The sequence below is a fragment of the Semicossyphus pulcher genome, unplaced genomic scaffold (assembly GCF_022749685.1).
Source record: "Semicossyphus pulcher isolate SPU_LCO1_2020_fin unplaced genomic scaffold, fSemPul1.0.p SCAF_9, whole genome shotgun sequence".
In the NCBI taxonomy this organism is placed as follows: domain Eukaryota; kingdom Metazoa; phylum Chordata; class Actinopteri; order Labriformes; family Labridae; genus Semicossyphus; species Semicossyphus pulcher.
Genome location: NW_027211770.1, coordinates 16922169 through 16945864, shown reverse-complemented (window position 1 = coordinate 16945864; position 23696 = coordinate 16922169). Strand labels below are relative to the sequence as shown.

The following is a 23696-nucleotide window of genomic DNA, read 5'->3' as shown; positions in this document are numbered from 1 at the left end:
AATAATCACAATCAGAAAAAGCAACATTATTGAAGAAAAATAACCAAAAATGAACAATACAGTCATATAAAGATATATGTAAGACTCATTGAACATAATGAGAGAGGGCAGAGTCAAATCATAAGGTTATGGCAGGGGTGCAAGACTGGATGATAGGCTTTCCACTGTGTATGATTACCATCTACTACACCCCATACCAGACTGTGTGGGGGTGAAGGCATGAGCAACAAGGCTTGAGCTATCACCCACGCGCTATTGTCTTTCTTTATGCTCCTGCATACAGCTGTGAATGCTCCAAAGGCTCTTGCTGAGCTGTAATTAGTAGGGTTTTGTTCCGAGCAAATGATGCTATTATGACAGAATTGTTGTAGTGTTCTGGGGAAATACAAGAAATTATAAATCACATACAATTCACTGAACACATGTCTGTCAATAAATCACTCTCAAAGAAAGCCATAATAACTATGTATGTTTCTGTTCCCTGTCTTCCTGCTGGTTCTATGATTGCAGGCTGTTCTGGTACACACAGCAGAGACTGTGTGTCTTCGCTACTTCATGGACTTGTTGCTGGAGAGGAGACAGCCTGTGATGCTTGTGGGGAATGCTGGAGTGGGAAAGACTGCACTCGTCAGGAGCAAGTTAGACTGTCTGCCAGAGAGTTACATGACTACAAAAATACCCTTCAACTACTACACTACCTCCCTTGCGCTGCAGGGTTAGTGTGGATTTTTGATTGTTCTGAAGCACGCTAAGCACATCATGTAAACTGTAGCACCATCTGCTGGTAATGTCCAGATTCAGAGAGGGTGGAAGGAGAGAAAACTCACTTTTCAAAGTTGATTTAAGTCAGGGACGATTATTCTAGCCCTTTTGAAACACTCATACCTTGTCCTGTTTGTGTTAGGCACCTGCTTTGGTTGATTCTTTTGTTGTTGTTGTTTTGTGACATTCTCATAGGGATATTGGAGCGATCATTAGAGAAAAGAGCAGGCAGAAGCTACTCCCCTGTAGGCAACAGGAAGATGATCTACTTTATAGATGATTTGAACATGCCGGCTGTCGACAGTTTTGGAACCGTGCAGCCGCACACGCTCATACGGCAGCATCTGGATTATGGTCACTGGTGAGAAGACACTGCAGACCTAGTACTACTTTTTTAATTATGAGTTTGAGTCTTATGTCACAGCATGAAACAGTTCATTCTGCCAACCTACAGTGTGCTCAGCTGATTAAACCTCTCTGCAGGTATGACAGACAGAAACTGACCCTGAAAGAAATACACAACACACAGTTTGTTGCCTGTATGAATCCAACTGCCGGGAGCTTCAATATCAACCCAAGACTACAGGTTACATTGCCCTTAAATCTTATTTTCTGATGTTTGGTTAAAGAAGCATTTTGTTACATGTTTTGCAATTTACTTGACCTTTTTACACGGTTAGAAAAGGATTAAATTTCGGTATAGTTTTAAGTAAGTACAGATTGAAAAGTGTGTGATTTAGTGCAAAGATCAGGCTACTTTAAAGCTCCTTTTGATAGAGGAACGTTATCAATCCAAAATGCTGTAAATCTTACAGCATCTTACAGTGAATCTTTATCTTTAGAAACTTCAATTACTAAGTTGCACAAAAACAGCATGGAAATTTGAATCTTCAGCAATAACACGCCACAAGGAAATCGATCTTAAGTCTCCTGTCTGATTTGGAGCATTAATAGACCTTATAACAGATGTAGTAGCATCATGAGGAATTATTACATTATATACTCGCAGCCACTGCTACAACCAAAGTGTACCCTGTGATGTGAAGTTTAAATACATATACCCAGAAAAAATATTTTGAATTCCAACTACTTTCATATCTTCTGATCTTCGGTTGTACCTTTGCTCTCCACAGAGACATTTCTCAATGTTTGCTGTGAACTTTCCTTCATCTGAGGCCCTGGTGTCTATCTTCAGTCCGATCCTGTGTGGCCACCTGACGCAGAAGCGCTTTAGCCCGCCAGTTCAGAGGAGCGCTGCGGCCGTGATCAAAGCTGCCATAAGTCTTCATCACAAGATGCTGCACAGCTTTCTGCCCACAGCCGTCAAATTCCACTACATGTTTAATTTACGGGACCTGTCTAACGTCTTTCAGGTAATGCTGATTGTCAGAGATTTTTTTGCAGTTGGACTTTTGAATGAGAAATGAATTATTCATGTGATTATCTGTGTAACTCAGGGCATCCTCTTTGCTGGGCCTGAGAGTGTGAAAGAGAGCACTGACCTGGCACTGTTGTGGCTCCACGAGTCCTGCAGAGTGTACGCAGACAGACTGGTAGATGTCACGGACCTGCGGCTCTTCCGGAGGCTCCAGATGGAGACTGTGCATGAATGCTTTGAGGTGCAACACAGAGTCTGATAAATAGTGTAAACAGTATAAATTGCGGTTCTTCACCTTCCGATGACAACACTGACTGAAGGATTTTAATGATTTATTATGCTTGTCCTCTTCCAGGGACTGGAGGACAAAGAGGTGACAAAGCAGCCCCTCCTCTACTGCCACTTTGCCCAAAGAGGTGATGAAGCCTCCTATACTCCTGTTAGTGACTGGTCTGCGCTCAAGTCCGTCCTCACAGATGCCCTAGAGAGCTACAATGAGCTCAATGCAGCCATGAATCTGGTGCTGTTTGAAGATGCCATGCAACATGTGTAAGTTAGCTGGACCCCGCATTTGTATGATAAATAAAATGAGCATAGAAAACCTAATTAAATAGTTGCCTTTCAAATCGTTCCTGATGTGTAAGGTTTTGGTTGGATGGAGATGTTTCATAACATAACAAAGACTGTGTTGTTACCAGCTGTCACATCAGTCGTATCCTGGAGTCACCAAGGGGTCATGGCTTACTGGTTGGGGTCGGGGGCAGCGGGAAGCAGAGCCTGACTCGTCTGGCTGCCTACATATCCTCTGTGGAAGTCTTCCAAATCACTCTGAGTAAGGGGTACAGTATCCAGGACCTCAAGGTAAATATGAATGTAGTTAATAGATTACATCCTAACAGAAAATTGAGACATTTGAGTGACATGCTTGTAGGAACAATCTCTCTTCTGGCTTCAGAAAGGATGTCGATGTAATTCAGTTGTGTTCAGCTTCTCCACTGACGCAGGGAATACTTGTCAGATACTATTTACAAAATGTTTCAATATCTTATTGATGAAGCAAGTTTGTCAATTGAATCATTAAATAGCCTATTAAATAATCGAGGCCTTATCATGGGACTTGAGCTACATTATTGATTGTTGTTGGTTCTCCACTGTGAACATTGTACAATTATTGTCTGTTCATTGCATGTGTGTTTATTTTCAGATGGATCTGGCAGGTTTGTTCCTAAAGACTGGAGTGAAGAACCAGCGAGTGGCTCTGCTGCTGACTGATGCACAGATACCTGATGAGCGGTTTCTGGTCATTATCAACGACTTGCTGGCATCAGGTCGGAGCCTAAGTCCAATTATCATGCTGTGTCTACCTGAGATATATATACCTGCTGTCATCATAGTTGTAGATTTTTTTCATTGATGTACACCATCAAGTATCAAAGCTATTCAGTCTCCAAAGTTATTCTGAATATATGAAGAGCTCAACACCTCATCAATCTGTGATTATCGCTTTGCCTTTCCCTCCAGGAGAAATTCCTGAGCTCTTCAGTGAGGAGGAGATTGAAGGTATCGTGTCAGGTGTGAAGGCAGAGGTCAAAGCCATCGGACTGCTGGACAGCAGGGAAAACTGCTGGAGATTTTTTACAGACCGAGTTCGACTACAGCTCAAGGTCTAATATTTATTTTCTCTAAAGAAATGTGATAATGTTTAAGTTGTGTACTTTCTGTTTACATCTTATTGTTTCTTCTCAAGCTTTTGTGTCTTTTAAGATAAAACCTTTTAACTACAAAATGCCTTGTTTAGATACTAAAAGCAAGAGTTGTGTTTATTTGATTATCATAATGTTTTGAGTCTTAGTGAAACATGAAAGCAGCATAATTAACAGTAGCCTTAAGAAAAATAATGTTGACACTTAAAGAGATTCTTCGTGAACCAACTTGAACACAATGATTATATTCATTATTTTTGGATCAACATTTAGCTGGAATCATTACTTATTTTATCTTGCCTCAGCCGCAGCTTGTCTGTTGGCTGCTTGGTTTTTCACTTGCCTACCTCCAAAAATAATTCGATTAACTCTTGAAGTGGAGACACAAAATACGACCTGCACAAATCAGATCATTGTGGTTCAAGTTGATTTATGACAACATGCACAGCTGCTGTTTAGTGTTATTAAATATGTTTGACATGCTGAATTAACAGAGCCAGATGAACTGGGGGGTTAAAAGGAAGGAAATTCTTGTCTCAGTATACATGCATGCCATCCAGCTAAGCTTTGTGCCAGGGCCTCTGGTAGCGTCACCGTCTGCTCCGGCCAACAGGGAATGTGGCTGCCTGTCCTCATGCCAAGGCGAGGGAAGTGGGGGCACAGACGGCTGCCAGTTATGGTTTCCCTTTTGGATGCATCTGCGCTATCTATGACCTGTGTTGATTTTCCTTCGTGCTCTTGGCTGTATATCTTGTCATAGTCAAGTACGGGCATGCACCTTTGTATAAACCTGTTTATGTATGTGTGATAAGGTGACTGTTTGTTTCCCTGCTTCTTTCCTTGTAGGTGGTGCTGTGTTTGTCTCCGGTGGGCAGCACCCTTCGTGTTAGAGCCCGTCGTTTCCCTGCTCTCGTCCAATGCACCACCATTGACTGGTTTCATCCTTGGACCCCAGAAGCTCTGCAGTCGGTCAGCCACAGGTTCATGCAAGAGATTGAAGGCATTGAGGTCAGGACCAAAGTACTTCATCTCCCTACCTCTCTCATCCTAGTAGCAACGTTTGTGGCTCCCTGCTTTCCGCCACACACGTGTAACTCATGTAATGTTTTTACAAATAGCAGTATTAGCTGTCAGAGAATCATCTATAGGTGTGACATACAGTGGAGTATCTCCCCTTGGTTTGTCATGTACCCCCTTATTCCAGACTGAGTTAGACTTTAATGAACACCTTCTAATTACTACTGTGCAGCTGGATTAACTTCTCCATAGATCCCTCATCATTAGTTCTCAGCTGAGGTGGTGACAAATTGCTGAACACATGCCTGGAGACTCACAGTGAGTGCAGGCATATCATTGTTTTCCATCATAGCAGTGGAACGATCACAACCCAGAATCATTTATGTTAATGAGAGAAGAGTGATTAAGCACATAACGACCCTCTGAGGAGGCACAGCTGTCACAACCAGGAGAGTGTCATCACATATGTGAACATGTGCCAGACTATTACTTTCCACTGCGTACATCTGTCTGTGTGTTGAAGTTCAGGTGTAGCAAAAACATGTCTCGTTATAGTAGCTGTAATGTTATTAAAGCATTAATATGATAAAGTAGTTGAGGCTGCTTCAGCATTAATATTATACGAGGTAGGAGGCGGACGGTTGTAGCAGCTTTAGTAGGCCAGTATCCAACATGGGTTGAGTAGTTAGAGCTGCAATGATTATTTAATTAATCAATAAATAGTTTATTTTAACAAAAGGGACAATGTACATGGGGCTGCACGGTGGTGCGGTGGTTAGCGCTGTTGCCTCACCAGTTCACTGGTTCAAACCCCAGTTTGGACAAAGTGGGCCTTTCTGTGTGGAGTTTGCATATTCTCCCTGTGCATGTGTGGGTTCTCTCCGGGGTCTCCGGCTTCCTCCCACAGTCCAAAGACATGCTCGTTAGGTTCATTGGTGACTCTAAATTGCCCTCAGGTGTGGGTGTGAGTGCGAAAGTTTGTCTGTCTCTGTGTCAGCCCTGTGATTGACTGGCGACCAGTCCAGGGTGTACCCCGCCTTTCGCCCAATGACAGCTGGACCCAGACCCCCATGACCCTGAACAGGATAAGTGGCATAGATAATGGATGGATGGACAGTGTACATTAATCAACATTCAAACAAAATGTAAATGCAGCCGAGTTAGCTGAAAGTTTTCATCGGTAGTCCCTTTTGCCAGATGTTGTTGGCATCCTAAAACAATTCAATAGGCACAATAGTTAACAACATACTAGTTTGTGATAAAAGCATACAACACAGACAACGTTAAACAACATGAGTGGATAGAATCTGATTCATTGGTGATATGCAAACAGTTCAAGCAGTCAGTGTCATTTCTTGACATTTCACATAAATTAAATAATCAGTCAATTGAAAGAAAACTAACCTACTAATAAGTCACTATTTTTATTGTTGAAAATTTGCTGGTTTCAGCTTCAAAGATAACTTAGACGAGAGCTTCTTTGGGTTTCAGACTGCTGGTCAAATAATTAATTAATAGAGAAAATGATTGTAAGTTTGTAGTTTCATCTTTAGCAGCAATAAGTTTATATTAATATAAAGGTACTTGGAGGAGGACATGTGGAATAAATAATTCATTTTTTGTGTTCAGATGGGATGGAAAGGATTTTTAACTAATGACAATATAAAAAGCTAAAAGTTGAAACAATGCGAGAGACATTACTGCATCATTAAAGCCACTAATGACTGTTTGTCTTTTTAAAGAGGCAGGGAAACAAGAAATGAAATGATCATTTGTTTAAAGTTAGAAATGCACATCCCACTCATCGCTGTCACAGACGGCCAATCAATGAGAACTTCTCTCGCGTCTCAACTGCACATAGCGCGCTTTGTCAAAAAGCATTATGTCAGATCTTAATTAATAATGATTTTTTTCATGATCATTAACAATGGCTTTTTGTGAGTTATGGTTAGGTTTGATCCTTGTATTCTCTGCTCATTTGTTTTTGCTTTAATTGATCGCTAACAGTGTGATTAATAGAGGCTCTGTGTCATTGAGCTCCATATGATGAATACCTACTTTGAATGTAGTACAACAGCCGCTGTAGATAGTGTTTGCAAAGTTGGAGGGCATCAGAGATAATGTAAACAGGGTGCATGTTTTACAAGCTGCATGTCAGTGGTCTAAACACATTATTTTCACAGAGGTTTCAAAGCCTAATCATTCCTGCTAGCTGCACCTAAATTTCAGATTGAGTAAGTCAGGGCCAGCCGAGTACGACGGCAAAACTTGTAGATGAATTCAAAATTTATGAAGATAATATTTCAGTCCCCATCAGGTTGGGGATGTTAAACTCTACTCAATCCAGCTCGCCGTGCTCTCCCCTCTCCCCCCTTGTCTGCTTATTTTTACAGCCTGCCGTCCAGGAATCCATCAGTCTTTTCATGGCCTACGTTCACACCAGTGTCAACCAGGCAAGTGAAAAATACCGCCGCAATGAGAAGAGGTACAATTACACCACCCCCAAGAGCTTTCTCCAGCAAATCACCCTGTACAGGAACCTTCTGGAGAAGAGCCGGGCTCAGCTTCAGCACAAGATGAACCGGCTTGACAGCGGCCTTCAGAAACTCCAAACCACTGCCGCTCAGGTAGGCGTCTTTATTAAATACAGTTGGGGGCTAATGTTAGGGTTTGGTTTGAGCTACAAGGTTAAGGTAGAAAAAATTAGGAATAGTATTAGTGTTAAATGTTAACAGTTTGGGCCTTTCCCTGACATTAAGTATATTACACATTGAAATACGTGTTATATTTTTTTCTCCATTTTAGGTTGAGGATCTAAAAGCTAAATTGGCATCCCAGGAATCCGAGCTGACCTTTAAAAAGCAGAAAATTGAGGCTCTAATTACAAAGATTGGACTGCAGACTGAGAAGGTTAGCAGCAAGAGGGAGGCTGCAGATGTCGAGGCACAAAAGGTGAGAGGTTTTTCATGCACCTTTTGGGAGTACGTTCTTCATATCGCACCATTCACGACATGCATTTGTCTTGTGATTTAATAAATTATGGTTGCGTTGTACAGGTGGCCGTCATCCAGGCGGAAGTCTCAGTCAAACAGAAAGATTGTGAAAATGACCTGGCAAAGGCAGAGCCGTCACTGACAGCTGCCACAGCAGCACTGCACACCCTCAACAAGGTGCATCATTTTATCAATCTGGACAAAATTCATCAATTCCTCGCTCATCCTAAAGTTTGTGTGTCATTTTTATGTTTTTTTTTAGGTGAATCTCACAGAGCTGAAGGCCTTTCCGAACCCTCCGCCTGCAGTGATCAATGTAGCAGCAGCTGTGATGGTCCTGCTGGCTCCCCGCGGCCGAGTGCCTAAGGATCGGAGCTGGAAGGCGGCGCGGGCCTTCATGGGCAAGGTTAAGCTGTCATCATGTCAATCACATCTGCCTGATTAATGCCAATCTAATTTGTGTGTAGGCCTTGACCCTGGCCCTGCCCAGCATCTCTCCAAAGCTCACATTACAGCTGGATGGCTCTATGAATATGCTCACTCGGGAGGGGAGCGAGTGTGTCTCAACCTTTAGCTGTTATTAATGCAAGAGCGGCTGTTAAAGGATGTATTTGTTTTATAAAAGGCTCACAGCTCTCTGTTGCAAAAGTATCGTTTAGCATTTTGATTTTGTATGTTTGTAAATGTGTTTTTATTTAATGAGTTAAAATGAATATATGTCTTATACATGCCTCTTAAATACCACTAGACCACTGCTGTTTGTCAGTATGAGACAGTAAGAAGTTTTTTTAGTATCAAACTAAGTAATCATTAAGAATTGTTTCAACAATTACATTAAAAATTTGCAAATAAGAACAGAAATGACAGCTGTTTAAAACTTATTATATATTGGAATTTGTCTTTTTTTCATTATAATGTTTTATTAATAAGGACAATATTTCTAACATCACCTTATTTTAGTATCAGCCTGAAATGAGTGTGTGAGGTATTAATGTTGCCCCTTTTTTGTGTGTGTGTTTTGTGTTTATGCCTGTCAGGTGGATGTTTTCCTGCAAGCCCTGATGTCCTATGACAAGGAGCACATCCCTGAGTCCTGTTTGTCTGTGGTGAAACAAGAGTATCTGAGAAAGCCGGAGTTCCACCCAGATCTAGTTCGGACCAAATCTACAGCTGCAGCTGGTCTCTGCGCCTGGACTATTAACATTGTCAGATACTATGAGGTCAGGCAATGCCTTCACATACTGTATGTTGTTGTTATAATAAACATCTTTACATTTTCTTATACTTTGTGCAAAAAGGTTCAAGTATACTTCTCTCTTTGCAGATTTACTGTGAGGTCATTCCAAAGAGGCATGCATTATCACAGGCTAATGCAGAACTAGAAACAGCTACAGCCAAAATGTTAGCAGTTCAAAAGAAATTGCTGGTGAGTGCAAAGTTGTTATTATTATACTTTATTAAGTCCCTAAGTCTAAAAGCTAGATTCTTAATGCTGACTTGTTTCCATGGCTTCCTTTGGTTTGCATCTTTAGGACCTTGATACCAGCCTCCAGAGCCTCACAGCTCAGTTTGAAAGGGCTACGGCTGAGAAAATCAGCTGTCAGGAGGAGGTGACGCGCACCAACCAGACCATAGAGCTGGCCAACCGACTAGTCAAGGGCTTAGAGGTAAACAAGGAGAGACAGAGGAGTTTGTTGGTGTCATTGTGGCTGACCTGACATAAGGTAAACTGCCTGCTGGAGGCATGCGTGGACAGGGGCTGGTGATCAAACTGCATCAGTAATCTGGACTAGGAGTTGTTATGTCCTGGCAGGATTTCCTGATGGTTGTGTGAGTGGATCAGGCAGAGGGAGATTTTACAGCCTGGCCCAGCAGCATACTGGCGACTTGTGAGACAGGTAGACAGGGCTGGACCACAGAAAACGCATGGCTGAACTGGGCAAGTGGCGGGCTGAACGGTTTCCAAATGGAGAAAGGAAGGGAGATGGCAGGAACACTACACTAACACTGCTCTCTGTCTGTGCTGAAGACAGGTTGTGTGTGTGTGTTTTCTGTGTGTGTTTGCACATTTCTTTGCTTGTTTACTTGCACAATCTTTAGCTTGTCTGAGGTGGAAAATAGTTTTTTTATTTAAATACGTGTTTTTGTTGCATATTGTATGTAACGTTAACATTCCTGTATATGCCTTTTTCCAGAAACAGCATCTGTTATCCTTATGGATGCTAATCTGAAATAAAAGATGGGCATTTCAGAGGCCATTTTATAAGTTCGACTTTCTTATTCCAGAAAATAAATGTGGTTTGCATGAAACAGCTTGGCTTTTAAGCATATCAAGATAAATGTTTTGTCTTTATGGCATTGACCTGGAAGCAATAGTGTTCAGACTAATAAATCAGGCCGTCTATATTTAATCATTAACTTACCTCAAAGCCTCAACAGCTGTTGGAAATTAACAATGTCTCCCTAGACTGAGTGATATTACAGGCAATCCATAATGCATTAGAGTAAAATTATAGTGATTTTTAACTGTCTGAGAATTTATTATGTGACATATTCTGGATCCACGGCCCCTTGTAAGAAAATGCCGTGCATGATTTATCGTTGTAGTGCTGTCACAGTCATAGTATTGAAGGTTGAAATTAATGCAAAATTGATGCTGAGTGAATCTACAGCCAAACTTCCAGAGCTCTCTCAGGGAAATGCAGTTGTATGCTTTACTGCTACATCTTCTTAGCTGAAACAATAAAAGGAGCGGGAAGTTCCAGATATTTCTTTACCTCTTTGGTTTAAACTGTCTCGAGATTAGCCACAAGCGCTCCCCCTGTAAAGGAGGGTTTGTGCCTCTTTTGAAATATTATTAATGCCCGCTCTGTGTGTGTTTCAGTTGGAGAAGGAGCGCTGGTCCCAGGCTATTGTTCAGTATGAAAAGCAACAGAAAACACTGTGTGGTGACGTTCTCATCACTTCAGCATTCGTCTCCTACATGGGTTACTTTACCAGGCAGTACCGTGTGGAGCTCCTTAACAACGCATGGATCCCTTTCCTTCGGTCTCAGAAGGTAAAGCCAGTTTTGCAACAGACTTTGTGTTGATTAGATTGCAGTTGTTAGGAAAGTAAAATTGTTTTCTACAAACAGCCACAGCGGAGCCTATGAACTGGAGCCCATCAGGCTGCTCCCAGCGCACAAACTAGAGTGACATCATTCCTTGTTTTCTGTTCCAGGTCTCTGTACCCCTGACAGACGGCCTGGATCCAGTCCTCATGCTTACAGATGATGCCACTGTGGCTGCCTGGCATAACCAGGGCCTGCCAAATGATAGGATGTCCACTGAAAACGCTGCCATCCTGACCACCAGTGAGCGTTGGCTACTCATCATTGACCCTCAGCAGCAGGGCATCAAGTGGATCCGAAACCGTCTTGGATCTGAGCTGAGGGTGGTGCAGCTGGGGCAGAGAGGGTATGAGGGGCTTTCTATCGGCTGTTTGCAATAATAATGTACTGTTATTTTTCAAGTCAGGAAGGGCTTCTGGAAAAAAAATGTGCATGTAAAATAAGAGTTTGAATTTGTCTGCTTTTTCTTCTCAGGTATCTGGATGTAATTGAACAAGCCCTTGCCTGTGGTGAAACGGTTCTTATAGAAAATCTGCCAGAAAAGATCGACCCAGTCCTGGAGCCTCTGCTGGGAAGAAACACGATCAAAAGAGGAAGGTTTGTCCTGAAACTGCAACATAATTGTTAAAAGATAAAAGATTCAAACAAAGAGCATCAAACCAGCTCTACAGCTGCGGCTTCTTTATTTTGTAGAGGCTATTTAGCATGCACTTTTTAAAAATCAATGTTCGGTTTGAGTATCCATGATGATGCACACGTCGATATGCCCACAACTTGTCCAACTGTCTGCGTCGTTGGACAATAGGAGCAGATTTGCCAGATGGTTGAATCTCACTGAGCGCTGAAACACCAGTAAGACATGACTGAATGCATTATTATTGCCCACTCTTCAGATTATAAATGAATTTGCGGCGCGTGTTCTGAATCCCCGAGGCCAACATATTGATTGGCCCCTCAAGACGGGTGATAGATGTATATTTGTGTGTTCATATTCTTTAGGTGTGATGAATATTGAACAGCTGAGCCTCAGTGTAAAAGCTGAATTGAGGGCAGTCATGGTTATGTATAAGGACGCCTGTCAGCCACAAAGAGATGGCATGTAACTCACTAGATTCAGTGGTCCTCCATCATTATGGCAAACTCAATTCAGATTGGGTGATTTCATAATGGTGATCGGGGATTTGTCTGCATGCATTTGTTTGGAAACAGAATATCATTACTGAATCAGATTTATACTTACCATGATGATTCCTTGCTTCTGGATTATCTTAATGTTTTATGTTATTATAGTATTCTATTATAGTCTAGGCTTTATCACTGATGCTTCTTACAATCTGTTTTTCATACATGCCAATAAAACCGGCACTTATTTTGAAGTAAATGTATTTAATGAATCTTTTTTTTTTTTCAAACATGACCTCTGCTGCCCGCTGTAATCCACTTCGCAAATATAACAGTGCCAAAATAGCTGCTCTGTAATCACCTTTATTCAGTTACCAATATCCCCTCAAATGAAGAAAATGTCCTAAAAGGAACAACCACCTCCAGGATAAATATAAAATACCACATATTGACATTCTGCTTTGACGTACACCTCAAAAATGGTTACGTCTTTCTCCCTCTGATCCATGTACCACCATGAATATTGAATATTTGGTGCATGTACATTGAACTTCTTCTGAAGTCCTGTCCATCCAGACGTAACAATTCATCATCTAAATCTGATTATAAGTTTATCTCTTGTAGATGACCCACACACTTGTTCCTGTCGATGATTAATACAACCTGCTGGGGCAGCCATGATGGATCTGGTGGGGATCCACAGCTGAAGTTCATTAATAATTGGAATGTTGTAGAGTGTGAAGTAATGAATACTAATTATTCCTTTCATGGCTGACGGAAGACTACAAGCCAATCCATCAGCAAGGACTTTAATTTGGTGGAGTAATGGTTCTATCAATAGTACATTAATTCTGGCTTGTGAAGATATAGAGTTGAACCAGACCCAGGCCATGAGGAACCTGTGCCGTAAAATTGGGGCCTTGCCTGACATCCAAGGGGTAATTAGAGAAAAATGAAAAGCCACCAGGTTCGTCAAGCCAGCGCTAATTTAATTGAAATGCAGGAAGAGATAAATATTGGCTGCTGTGGTGATAATCTCTCTGATTTTTTCTGATTTATTTCTCTTCAGTACAAGTGACATCTGGAGCCAGAGTGAAGTCCTGAACACTTTGAAGTTGTAGAAAAGTTGATGGGCTGAAATGGACATTGGAAAGCTTTGAACAGCCAGCCTTCAAATGTTTTATTGGATCATATTTATTGTTGTTGACACCATCATTATTATGAAAAGGATTTTTTTATTGTCAAAATTATTTTGAAATCAACTGCACTGAACTTTTAAGGGAAACGCTCATTAGTGTTCAACTTCCTGAATTTAAAAGTTAAAGTATTAATCTCAAAGTTCTCATTTTCGTTCTCTTTGGCGGCATCTGATGGAGAAAGGCAATTTCGGGGGCATACTTCCCAGATAACCAGACGTTGGCTCCGGTTGTAACTCTTGATTTTCCTCGCTGACGGTCACTTTCCTTTCCAGAGAGTTTGTCTTTATCTGAGCGTCGAGTTTGTTTATTTTCTTTGGATTTTCACTTATTGTTGAAGTTGTATCTTTAATCATCCATCTTTTCTTTGTTTGTTCAGCCATAGTAGATTACTGTTTACTCGCAACACTTGCAGAGACCGGAAAAGCAGCCGCTTAGCTCCGCCTACCCTCTCTGGCAGACCAACCACTGCTGGCTGATGGAAAACGCGTCACTAACTGGGCGCTGCTTGTGATTTTTTCTGTGAATGTCGCCACAGACACCCAGTCTGTAATAATACTATATACTGCAGATATAAAGGCTTTCATCAGTGGGTCATCGACTCAATCACCATTATGTTACCTCATTCGGCGATAGATGGTGACTTAAAATACATTTATTTACATGAAACTCTGTGAGATGATATCTTTAATGTAAGAACACTTTCAATGCACAGAAAAAAACAATGAGAGCAGGTTTGATGCTGATCCTGTTGATCCTGTTTTCCAGGTACATTCGAATTGGGGGCAAGGAGTGTGAATACAACAGTAACTTTCAGCTCATCTTGCACACCAAGTTGGCCAATCCACATTTTCCTCCTGAGCTCCAGGCCCAGACCACCCTCATCAACTTCACAGTGACTCCTGTGGGCCTGGAGGAACAGCTGCTGGGACAGGTAGTGTCCCGGGAGAGGCCCGACCTGGAGGCCCTAAAGGTAAAGTACTTATTGACAGAAGTAAACTGTTAAACCTACACTAAAGCATTTTGATTGGTGATTTTTTTCTAAAGAGATTAGTAATAATTAGAAATCTTGAAGTCTACAATGCTTTGTGCACTTCTCACAGATGGAGCTGACCACACAGCAGAACCACTTCAAGATTGAGCTCAAGAGGCTGGAGGACGACCTGTTGAATCGCCTCTCTGCAGCGCAGGGTAATTTTCTGGGTGATATTTCTCTGGTAGAGCAACTGGAAAACACCAAAACCACAGCCGCTCACATTCAGAACAAGGTGAGGTTTCTACATGCACAGGGCTCCTCTCAGTCGTCCCGCTGTAGTCGAGTGTGTGTGTCTTTGAATGTCACACAGCAGCCTCATTTTATTGCATTAGCTGCAAATGATGTGTAGTTAGGAGTATGTGTAATGAGAGGGTTTTGGAGCATGACTGAGAGCCTAATAGCTCATGTTGTGCATTTGGAACACACAGGTGGTGGAGGCCAGAGAGAACGAGACAAAGATCAACGAGGCTCGAGAACTATACCGCCCAGCAGCTGAGAGAGCGTCACTCCTCTTCTTCATCATCAACGACCTCAGCAAGATTAACCTCATGTACCAGTTTTCTCTCAAGGTGACACCTTTACCCCTGAAACGATGCAGGGGACACACATGATTTTGTGTTCGGTCTCGGCTGTGTGTATCTGTCTCTTATCAGAGCCCTGTCCTGCTTTTGGTTGTCTTGCAGAGCTTTAACTCTGTGTTTAAAAAAGCAATGGAGCGCGCAGAGTGGGACGAGGACGTGAGGAGCCGAGTGCACACCCTCACTGAGGCCATCACCTATTCTGTATTCCTGTACACCAGCCAGGGCCTGTTTGAGAGAGACAAGTTAACCTTCTTGTCACACACTGCCTTCCAGGTGAGGGACTCAGGGCCGCCTCAAAGGTGGGGCCTCCTGTCATCCTCATCAATCAAAGTACTTTTCTGCCCCCACATTAACTTCAATTAAAAGCAGTCAGCAGGACCATACGCTGCTATTGATTACCTCTCACACCGTCTCCCCTGGCTGCTGTTCAGACAGTTGGTTCTGACAGGGGGGCTGGTTCTGATGGCATAATGCAATTATCTGTCATTGGGCCAACTGTTTTCATCTTAGAAAATTGTGCTGCTCTGAAGGCTGTCCTTCATACAGCTATTTTACATTCAGAGGCAATTATTCAGCCTGTACGAGTTCACCTAATCTCTTTGCCAGAGTTCTGTTGCAGTTTTCAATTATTGTGGAAATGATTGAAGGAGATCAATACGAAATGGATCATTACAAAGTGCTCTTGGTCCTTCCCCTCAGATTCTGCTCAAGCAGGGCCTGATTGATCCAGAGGAGTTTGACTTCCTGCTGCGTTTCCCTGTGGAGGCCGCAAAAGTTAGTCCTGTGTCCTTCCTCTCTCCTCATGCCTGGGGAGCCATCAAGGTACAGTCCGGTCTGTCAACATTCAATATGTGGTCACATTTTTATTCAGTATGTCAACCCTTTGTACGCACTTCCATTGCTTTATTTATAGACACTCTCTATAATCGAGGACTTCAGTGGACTGGACAGAGACGTCGAGAGCTCACCAAAGCGCTGGAGGAAGATCATTGAATCCAGCTGTCCTGAGAAGGAAAGACTTCCCCAGGACTGGAAGAACAAAAGTTCCCTCCAGAAGCTCATCATCCTTCGAGCCCTCCGCCCTCATAGGATAAACTACACGTTAAGGTATGTAGATGACCAGTCTACATTCGTAATTGTAGGTACTCTGTATCACTAAACATTTTTTTCTTGCAGGAACTTTGTGGAGGACAGCATGGGAGCAAAATATGTGGAGGCTGTCAGGCTGGAGTTTGACAAGTTGTATGAAGACAGTGACCCATCAACCCCCGTGTTCTTCATCCTCTCCCCTGGAGTGGATCCACTCAAAGATGTCGAGAAACTAGGTACTACATGTGTATTTTGTTGTCTACACACACGCCTGTATCACTTGATAGGGATAAATATTGTTAATGTTCCTTCTGTGCAGGATTGAAGCTGGGATTTTCCATTGACCAGGGCACTTTGCACAACGTGTCCCTAGGACAGGGGCAGGAGGAGGTGGCTGAGAGGGTTCTGATGAATTCCTCTAAACTTGGACACTGGGTCATTCTGCAGGTAGCAAGCATTTCTATTCAGTAAATTGGCTACTGTAGTGAATCAGGCTGCTCTTCTAGTAAGTCTGTAATGTGCCTAATGATATTATCTCACCCCGCGAGCTAGAGAAATAAACTCAATTTGGTTCAATAAAAACCATAATTGGCTAGATCAGCTCTGTAAATGCCTCCTTTAAAAGGAGAAGCCTGCAGCCAAGACAGTCATTGGAGGTTTTCTTATTGATTCAGAACATAGAGAGAGGTATTTTTTAAAAGGAATCTTTTACAAATAAACATAAATGTAACTTTTAATTAACCTGTATAATAATCTGTCTAATCTTTTTGTAATCTTTAAAAATCGTCTTTGTTCAGAATGTGCACCTGGTGGCTCGCTGGCTGCCCGCTCTAGATGCTCTTCTGGAGACGGCAGCGGTTGACAGTCACCCAAACTACAGAGTGTTCATCACTGGAGAACCAGCACCAAGCGCTGAGCAGCATGTCATCCCCAGAGGGATCCTGGAGAACGCCATCAAAATCACCAATGAGCCTCCCACTGGCATGAGCGCCAGTCTGCATGCAGCTCTGAACAACTTCAGCCAAGTGTGTTTAAATTTAAATACTTAAAGATATGATTTTTTTAAACACAGAATTCACAGTTATCTGTATCTGTTACTCTCTCCCTTCCTTTTCAGGACACGTTGGAAATGTGTTCCAGAGAGCAGGAGTTCAACTCGATGCTCTTCTCCCTCTGCTTCTTTCACGCCTGTGTCACGGAGCGCCGTAAATTTGGTCCCCAGGGGTGGAACCATAACTACCCCTTCAGCACCGGAGACCTCACCATCTCAGCCAGCGTCTTGTACAATTACTTGGAGGCCAACAGCAAAGTATATTTAAAACTATTAACATCATTTTTATTCATGTGTTGATATTGATAAAAGTTTGTATTCGTTTTTTACTGCTACTTTCTGAAGCTGTGTAACTATATAAAGATAATGGTGTTTGCAGTGGCGTTATTGTCACACTGAGGATGTTGAATTACAGTGTACCCAATTACTTATTGAAGTCTTTTGTTCCACTGTTATTTGTGGGAAATATTCATTCTCTTCTTTTTCACATTCTTCTCATATACACAACCTATAATTTAGCTTTATTTCATGAAGACAAAAAATCCATTCTTGGGGTGCTGCACCCCTCACAACTCTTAATGCATTCCTCCGAGAACTCCTATTACTCTGGTCACAACCAATTATGTCTGGTAGGTATTCTGCCCTCCAAAAACGAATGTCCTTCATTATGTTAACCAAACAGTAACCTGTATGTGCGTATACAGAGAATTCATTAGGAGGGCAATGAAGCGTAATCCTAAATGTAATTACATGCAGCCAATGTGACAGTTCACAACGCTACATAAGTGATCACTGCAATTAGAGCTGATGAAGGAAGCAATTTGCAAAACAATACAGGTACAAATGATTGTGAACCTCCAGCTTTTGTAATTTGTTATGAATCACAGGTTCTTTTTTTCCTCCTTCACCCTCACGGATCATAATCTCCCGCTGAGGAGAAGACTCTTCTGTCATGCATTAGATCAGTGTGTGCAAAGAAACATAATTCTGTTATATTCCTACTTTCATCATTGTTAAAGAGCTCACTGGGGAGAGATCATAGAGTGACTGCTCCCAGTTCCTGGTATAATGATGAACAAATAAATGATACTTTAAATGTGCTGAAAACTTTGTGAGAATATCTTAAAATATTATTAACATCCCGGAAATCATTTTCTTAACGTTAGTCTCAGTTGTTTGTGGTTTTAATATTTTAAATAGTACATTTTTCACATACTATGTTTATTCCAGTCTATGCAGGTGCCCTGGCAGGACTTGTGTTATCTCTTTGGGGAGATCATGTACGGAGGACACATCACTGACGACTGGGATAGGAGACTGTGTAAGACCTATCTGCAGGAGTTCATGCATCCAAAAATGGTGAGCCAGTGTTTATGTTAACAATTGTGAGAAAAATCGATTCAATTTTTTTCTTTTTTCTTTTTGTTTTCACACCACACGAGAAGTTAGAGTTTTTTTTATAGTAGAATTATAGTAGTATGTAGTAGTAGTATATAGTAGTTTTGTGGGTTTTAAAATCCCTACTTATTAATTTGCAAATTAAATCTGGCTAAAGTCAGCTTACATTTAAATTGACTCAACTAACTAGAGGAGAAAATCTAAAAAGCTCTTTTGAGATTGTTAAGGTAAAGGGTGCCCTCTTGGGATGTAAACCCAAACTGCAACAGCGCTCTTGGAGTCTTTGCCATGGCTGATTTTTCCATCCTCACCTAAGTAACATTACCTCTCGTTGCGTTGCTTTGTATTCTGCTTTACCTCCATCACCTATAAGCATAATGAGGTGATTATTAAGTACTTTGCTCATTAGCATTTGTTCAGTTCATAGATGTTTCAGTGGATATTTTCTTTATCTTTCCTGTCAAGCTAACAGACACTTTTCCCTCAAAGGAGAAGTGATTTAGACAATCAGACATCAATCAGTGCAGCTACGGGTTTTGCACATTTGCTGCTGTCAATATTAGATTAAAAAATCACAGGCTAAGATTTGCTTTCATTAAGTTTTGCTGATGTTTATGAGGCTGGTTTGGTTTGAATGTTCATTATCACTATTTGAGCTGTGTGTTTTCATCCTGGGATTCTCCACTGTTTCATTCATAGTTTGAAGGGGAGCTCTTTCTGTGCCCTGGCTTCCTGGCCCCTCCGTTCATGGACTACAGTGGTTACCACAGTTATATAGACGAACATCTCCCATCTGAGAGCCCCACTCTGTACGGTCTCCATCCAAATGCTGAGCTGGAGTGCCTCACAGTAACATCAGACAACCTCCTCAGGTCTCTGCTGGAGCTGCAGCCACAGGACTCGTCCAGAGGAGAGGGGACAGCTCAGAGCACAGAGGAGAAGGTGAGGAGGCAGAGGGACGCTGGGAATAAGATAATTTACCTACATTCATAACCTTACCTTGTATGTTATGTTCGTCAGGTCAAGTCTGTCATTGAAGATATCCTTGAAAGGCTTCCTGAGGAGTACAACATGGCAGAGATCATCACAAAGACAACAAAGAGAAGCCCCTATGTTCAGGTCTGTTTGCAGGAGTGTGAGCGCATGAATCTGCTGCTAGCAGAAATAAGGAAGTCCCTTAATGAGCTGGATCTCGGCCTGAAGGTACAGTCCTCTGTCATATACTCTAAATATTTCAACACTACGATTGTGTAGCATTAATGAGGATGTGTGTCCACAGGGAGAACTCACCATCTCCTCCAGTATGGAGACTCTGCAGTCAGCCTTGTTTAATGACTCTGTTCCAGATACCTGGGCCAGACTGGCCTATCCCTCCACTAAAACACTGGCACAATGGTAACGTCTTACTTTTAATAGTCTGTCAATACATTTGAAAAATGTCCCCAAGCGTGAAGAAAAGTGTCATGCAGACATGTTGTAAAGGTTTCAACAGTAATATATACCATGCTATTATTTTTATTTCATAGGTTTAGTGACTTGATGAGTAGCTGTCGAGAGCTGGACAGCTGGACTCAGGACTTGGTTCTTCCTGCAGTCGTTTGGCTCTCAGGACTCTTCAACCCGCAGTCTTTCCTCACTGGTGAGGTCACAATCCCAAAACCAACCAGAAAGATGATTTAGAGGAAAGGTGAAACAATTGCGCCACAAATATTAACATGCAAACCTTTCTTCCCAGCTGTGCTGCAGAGCATTGCTCGCAAGAATCAGTGGCCTCTCGACAAGATGACTCTAACTGCAGACGTAACAAAGAAGACGAAAGACGACTTTGGACATCCACCGCGGGAGGGGGCCTACATTCACGGACTCTTCATGGAAGGTCAGAATTATGAAACCTCTTATACCTTCCTTCTTTCCTGCTTCACAGATTTTTGACTGTATTTTTTTGTAAATATCACCGATCAAACCAGCATGTCCTCTGCCCTCTCAGGAGCTCGCTGGGACACTCAGTCTGGACTCCTCTCTGAGGCGGTCTTGAGGGATCTTAGCCCAGCCATGCCGGTGCTGTACGTCAGAGCTGTGCCTGCAGAGGAGCAGGAGCTGAAGAATACTTACGAGTGTCCGGTGTACCGCACTAAGCAGCGTGGGCCCACATATGTGTGGACCCTCCACCTGCGGACCAAACAGCCCGCGGCCAAGTGGATCGTAGCCGGAGTGGCGCTGCTGCTGTCTGTGTGAGACATTAGGAGAGTTGCTTTAAAGTGTTTTATAATATTTACTAATATTATTCAGCAAACAGTGTTCAAAACAGATCTTTGTCGGAAGGAGGAGGTGTATTCTTCTCCACTTTTAAAAGTATTGAATCATTTAACACGATTCTTTAGTTTTGAATCATGTTTTCTTATAATTACTAACACATCAGACACAATAATACACTTTTAATCTTGTATTCCTCTCATTGTATCCAGTTCGGTTCATATGTGACAATACTGACATTGTATTATCTGAGTGTGTTCTTGTTTTAGATAAAAAGATACTGCAAACAAAGACGTGGAGACGCATGTTCAGCCAGCGCTGAACCTGTTGTGTCTGTGCCCGACACTGTTGAACCTCTCCCTTGAGAGGGCTCAGTCTAGGCCGTGATTTGTTGGGAGCTTATGTCTCCATTTCCGACCATGTAATTCTGGATCGGGAGCATATTTTATTGGAAGGTCAAGATTAAAAAAGCTCTCCGGCTGCCCTCTACTAACTGAATGATACACAATGCCGTCTGGAGGGTTCCCGGACAGAATTCCCAGGAGATGATGTGCATGGTTGCTATTGACTTTTAAATGAGGTGCATTTGACATTGACCTTTTGTAGGGCAGAGGCAGAATACTAACAGACTAGTGTAATTCATCCGGCGCGGCCTGCTGGAGGACCCTATTCAAAGACACTGATAGCTTTCTATGAGAAAGCAACACATTAGATTACCCATCCTTTATCTGTCTGCGCTCTCTGTTAGCATCTGATTAACTTAATACCAACCAAATAAAGCCTTTATAAAGAAACACAGTCAGCTTATCTAACATGTTATCTTTTTTAACTGGTTTCATTGAGGTTAATTGTAAAGTTGTTCAGATTAAGGTTTGACTGTGATTATGCAGATATACTGATTCATGTGCTTTGTGTCCTGTTTGTCAGAGATGCAGGAACACATTGCAGGAGCTCTGGAGTCAAGGTTAAAATCATACAGCAGACACATTTTTAATCAACAAGAAGAAAAGATGCAAAGATGCAACTTTGAGCAGCCAAACAGAGGGATGTAACAACAAGGCTGAATGTATCATAGAAAACAAGCTTGTTTGTCTGTCTGAGTGGGAACTTTTACGATGTTAAGAAGCAGGTGCAATATCATCTGCTCAGATAAACAAGTGACTTTATGATGTACAAATTACAGCCACATTTTTTTGATAGAAATCAGCACACTCATCTCCTCAAATGAGATTTTCTCCAACACTAATAACAGCTGTGTTGCTCTTAATTTCTCCGGCTGCAGACAAACCGTGTATTGTATTGTATTGCACTGGGGGGGAAATGAAGAACCGGTTTCCTGCACTTTCTCTTCATCTGCCCTCTCTTCCTCTCATTAGCACGCCGCGGCAGCTAGCCACTCATTTGGTGACAGGGAAATGATACAGTGTCGGCAGTGTTTGGGAGGAAATGGCAGGGTGCGAGGCCTCGGCGCAGCGGGGGTCGTGCCACAGATAGTCATGTTAAAGGCCAGGCAGGACACCTGGTTAAAGGCAGCAAGGGCATCTGGGTCACACCTCCGCCTCGCTGTGCCCCAGAAAGACATTGTGTACTGACGGCTTTGTTATCTAAGAAAGTGTAACAAGGATGGCAGATTTTGAACATTCTTTAATCACTGATTATGTGAAGAAGTATCAAGTAAAACACTGAGAGCATTGAATTCACAGGAACATGGAACACATAGCTGAGTTACATGCACTGCGATATGAACGAGAATATTACTAAAACCTGTGTATTATTTTAAAAGACTGATTTAGATGTCAGGGCCTGATGAATCCTCACTTGCGTCCCTGTGGCAAAAAGAAAAAAGCCCTTAGCCCCGATTGACCCAGCCCTACTTTCTAAGCATTGTGCATGTATTATAACTTGCTTGTGGTAACTTGATTTAGCACACAATTATGTATGTAAGAAAATTTATATACCAAAAAATAATGGCATTAAAATTATTATTTGTGATTAACAAATATATTTCAATTAACTACATACTTTTGATCTCTCTGAAAAAATGGACCGGAATGGAATCAGTACCTTTTGTAGCCACACAGGGGCAGCGATGCTTCACTGGAGACAGAGACTGAAATTTAAAGCTCCTGTGAGGAGTTCTTCGCTGGTTATGAAACAGACTGAAATTAATTGTGATGACTCTACATGACCTACAAAAGCAAACCAGACCATCAGCGACAAGATTGATTATTTCTATATTGTTATTTTTAACGCCTGTAACCGCCGTCGAGGGGTAGGTGTCAGACGAAGCGATTAACTGCACGCTTTGATTACATTTTCCAGGGCAAAAATTTAAAGTGAGTGATACATTTGACTGTTAAAGGAAGAAGGATGAGATTTTTTGTTAAAAACCACCACTTAAGCATGTAGAGCACAAAATCAGCAAAGAGATGAGAGGTACGGCTTTGTCCACAGGGGGCGCCAAAATCAACACAAACCAAAGGTTCCTCACAGGAGCTTTAACAGGAGGGCAGACAGACCCATTTAATGTAGATAAGTTAGCATGAATATACTTTCTTTCACAGAAAAGTAACAACTAGATGTGAAAAAATAAAAAAAGTGAGAAATTTAGATATGCATAGTGCTAAATATGCATAAAGCTAAGCTTACAACACATTGGCACAGACCAGCTGCCAGTCCATGCTTTTTTCTTTCTATTAAGTGCCTGAATGTTTGCACATATTGAGCATATTAGATTGTCTCTTGTTTCTGTGTTGAACGGTTCACCTTCTGCGTGTCATGTTATTAATTAAAAAGAGTTGCTCATGGCTTCTAAAAAACACTTTTTTAAAACGATAAACCCTCTATGAATCCTGTCTGTTTAATATGTTTCAGATATAAAAATAATGTCTGTTCACTTTTGTCCTTTCTGCTATAACTTCCATCTTCGCTATAACCAGGTCATTGCTGGTATAAGAGTTAGAAAGCAGTTTGAATGTATCCGTGTGTTTCTGTGCATCTTTTAC

At 41.9% G+C, this 23696-nt stretch overlaps 1 protein-coding gene across 1 annotated transcript in view; it reads left to right on the top strand.

Annotated features, from left to right (window-relative positions):
* Positions 1-20673, top strand: part of LOC138583582 (dynein axonemal heavy chain 11) — a 35968-nt gene extending 15295 nt beyond the window's left edge. The window contains exons 46-82 of the mRNA XM_069655467.1: positions 511-715; positions 958-1123; positions 1246-1348; positions 1896-2135; positions 2220-2381; positions 2496-2689; positions 2839-3001; positions 3345-3496; positions 3594-3804; positions 4690-4851; positions 7254-7487; positions 7666-7812; positions 7917-8030; positions 8116-8259; positions 8891-9073; positions 9178-9279; positions 9386-9520; positions 10738-10911; positions 11076-11311; positions 11440-11562; positions 14052-14256; positions 14387-14551; positions 14748-14888; positions 15003-15173; positions 15600-15722; positions 15814-16007; positions 16077-16225; positions 16309-16436; positions 16787-17014; positions 17107-17298; positions 18280-18399; positions 19138-19380; positions 19459-19641; positions 19718-19833; positions 19965-20077; positions 20174-20314; positions 20426-20673. Of these exons, the coding sequence (XP_069511568.1) occupies positions 511-715; positions 958-1123; positions 1246-1348; positions 1896-2135; positions 2220-2381; positions 2496-2689; positions 2839-3001; positions 3345-3496; positions 3594-3804; positions 4690-4851; positions 7254-7487; positions 7666-7812; positions 7917-8030; positions 8116-8259; positions 8891-9073; positions 9178-9279; positions 9386-9520; positions 10738-10911; positions 11076-11311; positions 11440-11562; positions 14052-14256; positions 14387-14551; positions 14748-14888; positions 15003-15173; positions 15600-15722; positions 15814-16007; positions 16077-16225; positions 16309-16436; positions 16787-17014; positions 17107-17298; positions 18280-18399; positions 19138-19380; positions 19459-19641; positions 19718-19833; positions 19965-20077; positions 20174-20314; positions 20426-20673 (6210 nt within the window). The remainder of the gene's footprint in view (positions 1-510; positions 716-957; positions 1124-1245; positions 1349-1895; positions 2136-2219; positions 2382-2495; positions 2690-2838; positions 3002-3344; positions 3497-3593; positions 3805-4689; positions 4852-7253; positions 7488-7665; positions 7813-7916; positions 8031-8115; positions 8260-8890; positions 9074-9177; positions 9280-9385; positions 9521-10737; positions 10912-11075; positions 11312-11439; positions 11563-14051; positions 14257-14386; positions 14552-14747; positions 14889-15002; positions 15174-15599; positions 15723-15813; positions 16008-16076; positions 16226-16308; positions 16437-16786; positions 17015-17106; positions 17299-18279; positions 18400-19137; positions 19381-19458; positions 19642-19717; positions 19834-19964; positions 20078-20173; positions 20315-20425) is intronic.
* The last annotated feature ends 3023 nt before the right edge of the window (positions 20674-23696 follow it).